Source organism: Cebidichthys violaceus, unplaced genomic scaffold (assembly GCF_023349555.1).
Source record: "Cebidichthys violaceus isolate CVI_PGR_0920_01 unplaced genomic scaffold, fCebVio1.0.p SCAF_8, whole genome shotgun sequence".
In the NCBI taxonomy this organism is placed as follows: Eukaryota; Metazoa; Chordata; class Actinopteri; order Perciformes; family Stichaeidae; genus Cebidichthys; species Cebidichthys violaceus.
This window is the reverse complement of record NW_027176964.1, coordinates 11,825,986-11,839,552: the sequence shown is the minus strand read 5'-3', so window position 1 is coordinate 11,839,552 and position 13,567 is coordinate 11,825,986. Positions and strand designations below refer to the sequence as shown.

The window sequence follows — 13,567 nt, the reverse complement described above, 5'->3', positions numbered from 1 at the left end:
TCCAGCCCCTAGTCCCCAGCCAACAAGTCACCCATCACCCCACTCACAAACATTTAATTAAACACCAAAGGGTATTGGAAATGTAGTTTTAATAAATTGGATATTTTCATGTTTCATTTGTTCAGTGACCTATCAATTGTGTTGAAAATACAGACACTTACTGGCCTGAAAGTACTCAAACATATAGAGTCTAACATACTAGAATCAGCCTGTAAAATACCCATCACGTGTATATGGCTGCAACTAATGATCACTTTCGTTATTGATTAATCTACCTTCTCAATTCATTGTTTGGGCTCTTAAATGTCGACAAGCAGTGGAAATGGCTATCACAAATTACCATCATGGAAACGTCTTAAAATGTAAAATATCTTGTTTAATACAACCAATAGTCCAAAACCAAAAGGTATTATTTTTATATTGAAAACTAAGAAAGAAATTATGTATTCATTAGATAATTTTCAGTCAGTTAACTAATTAATAAATTTACTTTTCTGGTCAGCTTTAATAATGCCTGTTTTTAAATTGTAAAATTGAAATCCCCTTACCTATAGGTATATAAATGTTGCTTTAAAAAAAAAAAAAAAAAAACATGACTTCAGTGTCATCCATAGCAGCTGTGTCCACATACCAGAACACAATACAGTACATTTACATGTTATTGTGAGTATTCTTTTCTGTATGTTAATGGTCATACATATATTGTCATATAACAATATGACTTTACAGATTTTTTGGCCACATTGGTGGGAACATAATTTCACCTTATAGAGTTGATTGGTGAAAGCAAACCGTTGCCTCTTTAAAACAAACAGTAAACAGTGACGAACATTAGCATGTTAGCACAAATGTTCAATATCAATATTCACTCTCCTTTCAGCGCTCCATCAACTCCTGAGGGAAATATCTGGCTCTTCAGCGGCTAAATGCTCCACTATGTTCACCAGCTAGTCGTTAACTTGGTGCAGGAGAAAGACGCAATGAGGGCAGTGAGAGTCGAGTGATAATTACATTATTATAATTAAAATGACTCATTTGGACCCATTGTTATAGGAAAATATTAGCTAGTGCACCAACAAAGATGTGAACATTGAATGAGTTTTGATGGATTCACTGCTCACGTACATATTATACACTCATACATACATACAATTACGCATGTCAATACATACCTGCATGTCGATACATACCTGTTCATGTATAATACATACATGCATATTCATATGTTTACAGTTGGTATGTTGTTTTTATCCTGAATCTGTTTTATTTGTTTACTCAGATTTATAACAATGGACACGGGCTGCAAATTAGAGCAAACATCTTTTGTAGTTATTTTTCATACACACAATGTTTATCTATATTGTGTTCAATTCATTTAGTATTTTCTTTATATGTAAAGATGCTTCTCTCAGTTCAACGGAGCTTTAAATTGAATGAAAAAATTAATTTAAAAAAGATGGAATTTGTGGCGCATGGAATAAAGTAATACTTGCCAAAAACAAATAATTAAAGGGAGAAATGCTGAGAGGGAAAAAAGAAGGAAAAACAATTGTTAAATAATTAGAACACTAAGAAAAAAACATGTCTTGTTTATGATTCACAGACACACACACACAGAATTCAACACATTTAACAAAATAAAACCTAATCAAGAGATGAATTCTATTTGATATTCAAGGTTCGTCTTACAATACATACAACCTGCATTTTTCTCCATTTGAAACATCCAGAAAATACAGTTTGACCTCACTTTTCAAACAGCTTTTTTCCATTGGAATGACAAATCAGCTTCCTATTGTGAATGTCTCCAATCTCTCTCTCTCTCTCTCTCTCTCTCTCTCTCTCTCTCTCTCTCTCTCTCTCTCTCTCTCTCTCTTTCTTTTAAATTTAATTTTAAGTGGAGGGGCTGTGGACTTAAGAGACAGACTGAAGAAGCAGAGCACCTGGGGCTCTGCCTACAGATTCCCCAGCTGTTGCAGCACCAAGGCTCTGCTGTAGATGAAGCCTTGTAATTGTAATATCTAATTACACTGACAAGGGGTTTGCAGCTGTCTTGCGCACAGCCTGATGTCTTAATGGTCCCCCAGCTTCTTTGTTCTCGCTAAGAAAAGACCAGAAACTAAGAGCTGATGAAAGATGGAGGCCGAGCGTGTCGGATTCATGGCTTCAAGGACAGTCGCTTGAATCAAACGACCAATGTCATCACTTTGATATCTTTGAAAAAATATTAAAAATACATCTCAGTTTTTATGATGTGAGCACTAAACGCTCTATGTACTTGTACTCTTTTGGGATTTATTCAAGGAATCACCATTAGTGGCAGCAGCAACGTAATCATTGTCATATCTAAATAGAAAACAGTCCATGTGTCAACAGTTTTCAAGCTGCTTTATACTACTATTGAAGCAGCAAGGACAAAATGCAGCTTATAAATGTATAAATGTGGTTGGATATTCTGCACAGGATACAGGCGAGCCCTGCATGAGTTCGACTACTGAGGACAGGAATGAATTTTACATGCTGAGGGACTGAATAAGATGTCCTCGTTTTGGTGGCTTTGCCCTCACGGACATTCTTTCAGCACCATCTAGTGTTCATGCAGATGGAAAAGTCATGGATGCATGAATAGTGAAGCCTGAAAGAACTGCCTGGTACACAGAAGCATAAATCCATATTTCAGAGTAAACATTGTAACTTTTAGATTAGAATTTATTGTTTAATGTATAATAATCAAGGTAACATTAACAATCCAACAGGTCCCATCTTTTTTATCATACTTAAAGGAACAGTGTGTAGATTTATGGGGATTTATTGGCAGAAATGGAATATGATATTCATAACTATGTTTTCATTAGTGCATTATCACCTGAAACTAAGAATCATTATGTTTTCCTTCACATCTACAATGAGAGAGAGTCCTCTTCACAGAGTTCATGTTGCACCGCCATGTTTCTACAGTAGCCCAGTAAGGACAAACCAAACACTTGGAAAGGGAGTGATGAGTGGAGCGGTATTCAGTGAGATGCAATCTGCAACTTCATCACAAGATGTAATTAAATCACTGCTCCTTTAATGTCTGCATTGATTTTATATCCTCACTGTAACGTTTATTGTTTAAGTCTCACTGTGTTTCCTTATCATACATTTTACATATATCTTTTTTTACAAAAACAACTAAATGAAGCTACAGATTTTTAGACTGAGGTTTTGACAGACAGACCTGCAAATAGATGGTTCACTATTATAAAGACTCCTTTCCCAACAAATTTCCAAAACTCAATTGTTTTTTTGTTTTTTTCAAGCTTTACCACCTTTTTTTTTAAGAATTCATCACATAGCAGATCAGCTTTATGCAACCTACAGTTCCTGAACACTACTAAAAAAGCCACCAGAATACCTTGGATTTATTATGGTGTTCTGCAGCTTTTCAACCACAGAGAGGCGCTCAAAGACCACCAGACAGCAGTCACACGAAAGCGCTTACACACTTTGAACCAGAGAAAGCATATATGATCACACCAAGCTTGGATTATGAAGAATGAACCTTAAAGTATTGATAGATCTATGTCCAGATTATAGCCACAATAGCAGAAAGCAGAAATGCTGAGATGGTGAAACAAGAACGAAACCCTCCCCTGCACTCTTCATCTGACATCTTCATCAGGATCTAAGTAGCTACCGTCTGAGGCCAACCGGCGGTGTGATTAAATGTCACTTTAATTTTCATGAACTACATAAAGTCATTGTGTCGCCACTCCAGTCATGTCCAAAGGAATTAAATTGAGTAAAGCAATCGCTGGAGCTTCAGCATCTCGCGGCTATTAAATCTACTCGAGTGCGAGACGTTGTGGTAACTCAAGCTGCATCCCGTGTACTCAGGACATTACAGGTTTGAATCCGACCCTGTGACCCCTCCCGTCACATGTCATACCTTCACACTTCTGTCTCCTCCCTGTGTGTGATTTAATAAAAGAGGAGAAAATATATAGAATTCATATCTTAGGCATGGCTGCGCTCACCTCTTGGCAGCATAGTTCCAAGCCCCAATCAAATATAAAGTTCATGTTTAAAAGATGTTGATGCAAGGGTTAAGTTTCACGGGGGCCAGCAGAATAAAGACAGAAAAGATGATAACCAAAGCAGAGAGAGAGACGTTATTGTGGGCACCTTTAGTATACCTCTGACACTTGCGGTGCATTGCTAATATATTGAATTTATTGTGTGTGTGTGTGCATATGTGTCCACAGACGCTCAGTGTTTACAGGGACACTGTGAAGTGCAGTCAGTGGAGCTGCAATATGTCCCGCTATGCAAAGGAATACTTCACTTTTATTGCTGTATGAAGCCTTTGTTCACGAGACACATGTTCACCTGAGATCTTCTCAGCTAGACGCTCTTTCCTTTCTCTCAGGAAATCGTGTTTTTCAGGAAATGCATAGCCGTGCTGTGGTTTGTCAGTGTGCATAACAATGAGAGGAGCTCCTGTAAGTGGATGCAACGATGCAGACAGGACAAGACAGACGGGACGTGGATTTGTTTTGACAGCAGGGTGAATAAAGCACAAAGGTATTTAGAAATGTGTTGCATTTTTTCAGTCAATAATCAGGTCCGATAAATGGACATATTTTGTATTGATGGTCCTAACATAACCCAAATTTCTGGCCATCATTTATAACTTAACACTTTATTGACACCAATGTGAAGACCTTAATGCTGCCTTAAAAATGACTGAGCATGCATTGTGCAAAACAAAATAAAGGAGCCAGTTTTCAGGATTACAAACTCGACCCTTTGACGCTTTAAGAAATAAGACTTTGTTACCGAGCATTAGATGAGAAGATTGACACCATTCTCATGTGGTTAGCTTAGCATAAAGACGGGAAAAAGGTTTTAAAAATTTGCCAACCACTACCTCTAAAGCTCATGAATTAACATGTCACATCTTATTTGTTTATTTTAAGCACACACAGAAATGTAAAAGGAACAATAAGTGGTTTTAGGGGTAGTTACATGAAATTGTTATTTTTTGACCCATAGCGGCCGGACAAATTGACTTCCTGGAGTCTGTACTGTCTGAAAAGAAATAGTTAAAGCACATGAGATACAATTTATTAATTCGGCTTTAAAGGTGCATTACATTTTTTAACATGCTAGCTGTTTCCCCCTGCTTCCAGTTGTTATGCTAAGCTAATCGAAATGCCTCGTGACTCTAGCTCCATACAGACTTGAGAGTGGTATTGTTTTTCTCATCTAAGTCTTGACAAGAAAGCCACAAAGTGTATATCCCCAAAATGTTGAATTATTTTTTTAAAGGATAGTTCCACTTTATGTCCACTTGGGCTTCATTTGTCTCCTATTCTTTTAGTTTTATTTCCAGTTTATTTTAGAGACAAATCTGTCTTCTCTTTCTCCTCATTAGCTTTCAAACAAGCCAACAGTTCAACCTGATTATCTAAATTTAAAGTCAACACACCTGAAATGATCTCTCATTGAACAAGAGAATTGTGTGAGCAAAACTATGGCAAATAGAGTCGGTCAAAGTAGAACTGGGAGCTCGGTCTGTAAACTGAGATGTTTATAACAGTTTGGTTCATAATATTACTGCTGCTTAATTTTTTTCCAAATAAATTTGGCTTGTATCGGATTTAGTTTAAAACCTGATTGTCTATTTGTATCTTTTGCTCCTTCAGGTCTAATTTTACTGTTATTATTACCAATCACTGCCAAAACTACCCAGACAACACCTGAGTTGGCTCAGGCCAGTCAGTTTAGTTTCACTGAAGGAGTATCAGTCATACAGTTCTACAAAAATACAATAATAGTTCTTGAGACGCATGATTTTACAGCAAATTGCTGTGAACACAGCTCCACCTTGCACTTTTACCACTGCCATGTGTCATTTCACAGCCCAAAAATGCATGAAACTGTCTGAACAAACACAGAGTGGAATTACAGACGTGACCCCACAGTGCTGTTATTCATTTTTAATGAGAGAGCAGGGATTGGGGAAGACTTTTGTCTTCTGTGGAGGAGGCTGTGACCTAATCAATAAGTAATATAAAGAAGATTTACAGGGATCCACTCAATGCCCATGAGGACCAGGATCTGAATGTTTCTTCCTTGTTGCTGTCCGTCCATCTGACTGTCTGATCTGTACATTGAAGCTCAACCACAAAACATGTTTTCTGTATCTTAGCGTCTTCACCCCGACTGTACCTCTTCATTTCAGAATTATTTTCACAGTTTTAATGATCAAATTTAAGCTCGCCATAAAAATGAATCAGAGAACTTGAACCAGATGGCAGCTTGAGGTCTTCAGGCAATATGGATTAGAAATAATGCTTTGAAATAACATGCTAGAAAGGTTTCAAACTGACTAAATCTGTATTATATTTCTAATCTTAAACCTCTTTTTATATGGACTTATTTTTATGAAATTGTCTTTTGTTATTGGTATTGACCCCTTCTTTTATGACTCTTGTTATTATATATACATCTAGTTTTTATTGCTTTTCCAAGTTTGTTTACGTGTGTTACATACAGCGCTTTGTTTTGTAATAAGCAAGGTTTTGTAAAACGATTATATTACATTGGTTTGAACAGAACATGCGTGAGGATGAAACATGTAGGTGTCCTTAACACTGTAATGCAAGTGAAGGGTTTAAGATGTCAGGGCAAGTTACATTTTGAAAATAAAGTTATTAAATACCATTAAAATACATGTTAGAATCTAAAAAAACGTAAACATTTCAACAACATTTGGTCCACTTTTAATACTTGGACATCTTTTCTGCTCAAAGCTTTGGAGAAAAAGAAAACAGAATCCACAGGCCACTGCTACATGACACAAACCTGACTCTCATTCATCACTAAATCCTCAGGTTCTGCTTGCTGAACAACATGTCGACAAAGGACCAACCACGGAACACTGACGGACAACTGTGGCATACCTACCTGGACCTGATGGTGAACCGCCACCCTGCAGATCTCTTGCTATATCTTTGTTCTCTTTTGTATTATCTTTTATAAATGTGTGCCACAGTGTCTCTTAACAGTGCAACGCATAAATCAGGCAGCAGATTAGTATATGAATGTTTTAGAAATGATGATAAAATGATGGGGGACAGTAATGATTTTTTGGGAATCCAAGTTAGGATCCATCTGACATACTGAAGCATAACCTAGACCAGCTTTAATGTGGAAGAGAGGTCTCTTTTTAGTTGAATAAAGCACCATGTCACACGGTGTAGTTCTCTCTGATGTGAAATATATATATTTCAATCAGAATTCAATGATGAACATTTGAACAGCATTACCTAGTGACTGTCCGGCGATGACCCTGGTGTTCTCCCCGGCCACAGCTCCTCTGGCGTTCCTCTCGCTGGCGTACTGAACGAAGGCGTAGCCCTTGTGGACCGAGCAGCCCACAATCTTGCCGTATTTGGCAAAGAGGGCCTCGATGTCGCCCTTGGTTACCACGGCCGTGTTGAGGTTGCCAATGAAGACGCGGGAGTTGAGGGAGCGCGGGTCATTCTTGTTGGTCACGTTGCTGGTCTGGGTCTTCCCAGTCATCCTAGTCCTGCAGCACTGCCTGCTGGAAGACACAGTAGCACACTGCTCAGAAAGCCAGGAAGGTTAGACTGTGGAGGTTACTCACAGAAAGCCAAACAGTGAGCACCAGCGGGACGTAAACACCAGTCTGAGCTGAAAGCATATGTTGTAGATAATAGCAGTCATCTACAGGCTGAGAAAACTACATCTTTGTTTTTATGAATCCATTTAAACTCCACTAAATAGTCTAAATACGCTCTAAAAGGCATTTCGAGATATGCTACAATATTTTCACCCAACAGCTTCAATGATCACAGCAAAGGCTTGATTTGTGTGGGAAATTGAAAACCACAATGCTTCGATATCAGTGAATCATGTAAGGCATGCTTACATCATTTTCAATTATTCTGTGATTCATTTTTTTGATTTTTTCAGTTAATCATTTGCTCCATAGACAGTGAAGCGTGTCCAACACAGTTTCCCAAAACCCAACCTGACATCTTCAGATTAGAGCTGCAACCAATAACCATTTAATTTATTGATTAGTCTGTCGACTATTTTCTTTAATTAATTAATCTTTTATTAATCATTCAGTCAATAAAGCAGAGTATGAGGTGACATCTTCAAATGTCTTGTTTTGTCTGACCAACTGTTAAAAATCCCAAAGATCTTCAGTTAACTATATTATGAAACAGAGAAAAAGTAGATAATTGGATTCATCTGTCATTTATCAAAAATAGTTTTAATAAAATATTTTTTTCTGTCAATTTCTACTTGATTAATCTACAAGCTCTACTTCGGATTGCTGGTTTTGTCTGATCAACAATCTAAAACCCAAAGAAATTTAGAACAAAGAAAGTCAGCAAATTTTCACATTTCAGAAGCAAGAACCAGTGAATTTAGGACATTTTTGTAAAAAAAAACTGAAACAAGACGAGACTTTAAAGGTTACTCAATTATTTAAAAAGTTGTCGATTATTTTTCTAAGCTTAATCAATTAATTGATAATTGCTTTCCAAATGCTTCCACCTGTTCTCCTAAGCCCAATATGTCAACATGGAGGCGAAGACTGAAAGCTTTCTGCAGGAGGTGAGAGGAACGCTGACATGTTACATGTTCCCATGTTTGAAAAATAGCTAAAAGCCACAAGAGTTTTCACTCACTGTTTAACTCTTTATTTTTTATTTTTGAGTTCCCTTCATGGATAATGCCTTTGTAAGGACAAGAATAGCCTAAATGGTATTGTGAAAGTCTGCTCCAAGATGATTGGACGCCTGGAAAGAGTCTTGTGTTCCCTGTGGGAGAAACAGGTGGCCCAAAAAGCAAAAGGAATTATCCACCAATCTGACCTTGTTCTGTCCACTGAATTCACTGAAATGGCCTCAGGCTGGCGTTACAATATGCCCCTTAGGAGAATAAACTAAGTCCTTCATTCTATCAGGCTACTAAACTCAGACAGCAGTCATTTATTTTGAAAAGAGAGAAAAAGTAACTTTTCATCAGATATCATACAAACCGTTGAGGATACGTTGTTGTAGTACCGTGTCATGTTTAGCTCTCTATGAGACATTCCTCCTCTAAACTTCTCACATGGTTTCATTTGAATAACTTTTTTATGTGCATAAAGGTAAAATTATCCAACTTTTTATTTAACAAAGCAAAGATTCAAGAAAAGTTGACTCAGATTTATCTTGTGACCCTTTGGAGGGGCTCGACCCTTAGGTTTGGAACCACTTGGCTAAACTATCTACATTAACTGTATATAAAGAATACTCATAAGTTAAAACCAGCTATAATAGTAAAATACGGTAGATGTATCAATATTAATAATCTATTAATGTCAGGACTTTAACATTGTTGTCTTGGTACTTTTACTTAAGGAAAGGATCTGAATACTTCTTCCACAATTAACAATTGTATTAACAAAACACACAGTGACAGCTTCTTTACTGTCAAAAAGAAACCAGCTCAACAGAGAGAGAAAAAAAAAGCATTGAGCTGGACACATTAATTACAACCTCCCTGCAGGCTGCACTGTTTGTTCCCATAATGCTCTAGTCCTCTGGGGGGGGGATCAGGAAGTGTCACCATGGCAATGCTTTTTGCAAATCCACTCAGAGATGACGGAAGTACCTCTTAGGTTGTTGCTTCTTTGAATTCCCTGTTGGTTGTAATTTATGAGGCTTTTAGAGCCAGATTCAGCTATACACACATCATTATCACAGGAGAAGCTCCGATGAGGCTGAAAGAGCCGGCACCGGTTAGCGCCGTCACCTCATGTGATCTATCTTTGAGTTGAATCAATTAATTGGAAAAATTATCAAATTGAAATCAATATGCTATCTATCTTCTTGATGAATTAATTCAAGTTTTTAAAGCTACTTTCTCTGATTCCAGGTTACAAATTAGAAGTATTTGATGCTTTTTTGTTTTATCAGATTGTAAACTGCATATTTTTGTAGGTTTGGGGAAAAACAAGCAATTTCACTTATTTATTTGACATTTTATTGACTTTTATATTTTATCTTAATGTCCTCAAAGATGTTCCTTAAGTGTTTAGGGCTGTAGCTACTGATTATCTTCTTTATCAGTTTATCTGCCAATTAATCTGTTGATTAATCTATTAATTGTTTTATCTATAAAATGTCAGAAAAGGTGGTTATAAATTTGTCAGACCCATTGTGTGTTAACCTCTGTTTCTCCGATCTCCTCTCCTCATGTGTTCTGTCATGCCACTGTTTGTTATTGTGTGCCATGTGCTCGGTGTTTTTCCTCTGTCTCCAGACACTCATGGCCACACCCCTGTTTGGTGCACAGCTGTGGACATGCCACCTGAGTACCTCCTGCAGGCTGACTCACCAGATCTTGATCCCACTAATCATCCTCCTGGCAGTATATCAACCCTGGTCCTGCAGTACTGGGTTGTCAGTCTGTACTGGCTTCCAACCCTGTGCCTACTAGTTTGCCTGCTTCCAGTGGCGGTCCACGGGAAACCACACCGTCATTCCTGCCTTCTGTCCGGTGTAAATAAAGTCTGTTCTGTACCTGAATCCTGTCGTATGGTCTTGCTATTGGGTCCTGTCCTGAACTCCCTTGACAAAATTCCATCACAGCCCAAGGTAACATCTCAAAATGTCTTATTCTGGTAGGGCTGATTTAGATGTACTCGTGCTATTCAGAGAATTGAGCAACTGTCCAATACCCAAAATTCAGTCTTTAGTCATATCAAAAGCAGCAAGTCAACACATCTGAGTTTTGTTTAATTTAAAAAAACAAAAGGGAACAGTTATTTGATGATCAAAAGAGTTTCCAATCAATTTTCTGATTATTGAGCAATGGTTTAATTGACAAATCATATCTACTCTAGTTTGATCATAAGACATGCAGCTCAGGTGAAAAGCAGACTCTACTTGTGAATGTATTTTAATCTTTGAATGGGGCTTGAATACAAATCAGTATGGGGAAATGATGGAGAGATGTAACAATATGTACAGATATTTCTCTAAAATGTGTCTCACACATCCTGACACACACAAATACACTAACACATACATGCATCAATACTTCTTGCAGTCAGGCATGCTTCCTATCACAATTTTCCCCATCCTATAACCTGTTCACTTCCTTTCCTAAACTGTGCATAATACTCCCTAAATCTCCCTTTGCTCCTCACAGAATGGAGGATAATTTAACACTGTGAGTTCCATTAAGTCGCGATGTCATCTGGAGTTGATTATACCTTACATTTCAAGAGAACGGGGGTCTTTAAAAAGCCCACCAGTCAATCAAATCCTATTCAGTCCTTCTTTACTTTTTGAACAAACCTTACAGCCCAACCCGCTGAGTGACTGATGGATGAGAAGTGCACTGAATGGCCTCTTTTATGGGAAATGCACAGAGGTGAGGCCATTAGACGGTTGACTAAGCAAGCAAGAGCACATTTTTAAGCAGATTTAATATCAGAAAATGTGATTTCCTTAATTTAATCCCATTGAGATAGGCTATATTGCCAAACAAAAGCATTGTATTTTTGCTCATTAAACACAAATTTAAATGTTGAATGAACAGTGTTTGGTTAGAAAGACTAGTCAGGCAAAAGAACAAAAGAAAAAAGTTATTTCATGTTAGTTGAAAGAGTTGAAAGCAGAGAAATGTGTCTGACACCCACAGTAGAGTCACTGGTTTCTTAGGGTCAGAGTGTGGGTGTAAAAAAAAAAGAAGCTTAGACTTAAAAGGGTCACTCAGCATGTTACCAAGCAGCAACTACACTTAAGAATTGCTCTTACATATTTCTCACATTAGTAAAAGAAAAATCTTGTTGAGTTGTGGCTGTCGTTTAATCAGATTTGATTGGCAGCGACCAAACAACCCACCAACTGTTGCCAAACTGATTGTTGCATTGAACTATGTGACACAAGCTTTTTTAAATTGAGCCCCAGTCACTTTAAGCCATTGGTATGAACACAAGAAGAAATACAGCAATCTTTCATGTGAATTTGTACATTAAGTTTGAAGCTACAGCAAACAACCGGTTAGCGTAGCTTAGCATAGCAAAGACTTGAAACGGGGGAAAACATCTAGAAAGATTACATGATAATTAGTGAGCTTTAGAGAAGCCAGGCTAGCTGTTTCTAATCGTTTCCAGTTGTTGTCCATGTCTCCTGGCTTCAGTTTGATACTTAAAGGAACACTTCACCCACAAAATGACACATGTATATTAATTACTCACCTCACGTTACCTTGGATTCTTCATGAAAACTTAAATTTTCTCGCTTGCTCCCACAGCAAGCGGAGAATCAAAAAACAGATAAAGTCTTGATGAAGTAAATTGAAACAACAGCAAAACCCGATCAAAACATCTGTAAACAAACTCTCACACAATCTTTGTTCACCATGGAGGCATACAAGAGAAACTTTTTTTTTTTTTTAATTCAAGGGAACACAGGGTGAGTAATTAATATACAAAAGGTAATTTTGTGGGTGAAGGTTTCCTTTAATGCGCAGACATGAGGGGCGCATCGATTTTCTCATCTAAATCTCTGTACAAAAGCAAATAAGTGTCTTTTTATTGCTATCTATTGCTTTACGTATGTGAGCAGGTGTAAGAGTGAAGGATTTTTATTTTCATTGTTCACTTAAGTTCAAATTTCACTTTAAGCAGTTTGATAAGACCCATTGTTCCTCAGTGTTGAAGATAGATATAAATAAAATAATTTAAAAGAAGCAGCTATGCACTATAACTGCAGGCTGCAGCTGGTAGACAATCTATGTCCTGTTAAGGCAGCTTTCAGTCTCTTTCTCCACATGCATGACCTGACATTACTACCGCAGAGATTCTCCAGCAGTAGCCTATTTTGTCAATTTCCCTCAAGTACATGTTTTAAAAAAAAAAAAAAAAAGTGGTGACGAGAAAGAGTTTTACATTATTCCTAGGTTACTCAAAATGACAAAAAAATACTTTTACAATATTCATGAGACTCTAAGATCCTCAAAGCCTTTTAAGAAGAACATGTGGCACAACTGCTGGCAAACGCTGGTGGAAATATCCCAAGCCAGAAAAAACACTCTCACTGAATTCAAATCAGCCTGATAGGCAAGAAAAGAGGATTCATCCTGGCACGCTTAACGCTCCAGAAATTAATGCTAAATAGCATCTTCATGCATCAGTGGAAGCTGTGAACGCATCCCAACTCATCACTGGCATGTTTTTTGCACGCAACAACATTTTGTTTGTTTGTTAAGAGTCTGTAAAGTTTCTTATAACAGCAAAGCGAGTGCTACGGTGATGTTTTCTCTTCAGGGCATCCTATCGTGTTGCAGAGGTTCCAAGTTCAAGTATTTCATGGATGCTCTTTGGTCCCTTCACACCGACTGTCAGGGGCTTCAGAGACTGAATTCTCCGGAGATAAAGAAGCGAGGAACTGGTGAAAGTAATCATTTTAGCACTAACTCTCTCCCTGATCTCTCCTCACTGACTCGCGCTCCCGTCAGAGAACGAGATGAAAACTCCTCATTC

The 13,567-nt window shown here is 37.7% G+C and overlaps 1 protein-coding gene across 2 annotated transcripts in view; it reads right to left on the bottom strand.

Annotated features, from left to right (window-relative positions):
- Positions 1–13,567, bottom strand: part of ralyl (RALY RNA binding protein like) — a 38,649-nt gene that overhangs the window by 16,289 nt on the left and 8,793 nt on the right. The window contains exon 2 of one of the 2 annotated variants that reach the window (XM_068701655.1): positions 7,317–7,594. In XM_068701655.1, coding sequence (XP_068557756.1) covers positions 7,317–7,572 — 256 coding nt within the window. In that variant the 5' untranslated portion in view covers positions 7,573–7,594. The remainder of the gene's footprint in view (positions 1–7,316; positions 7,595–13,567) is intronic. The other variant, XM_068701654.1, reaches the window with a different exon arrangement.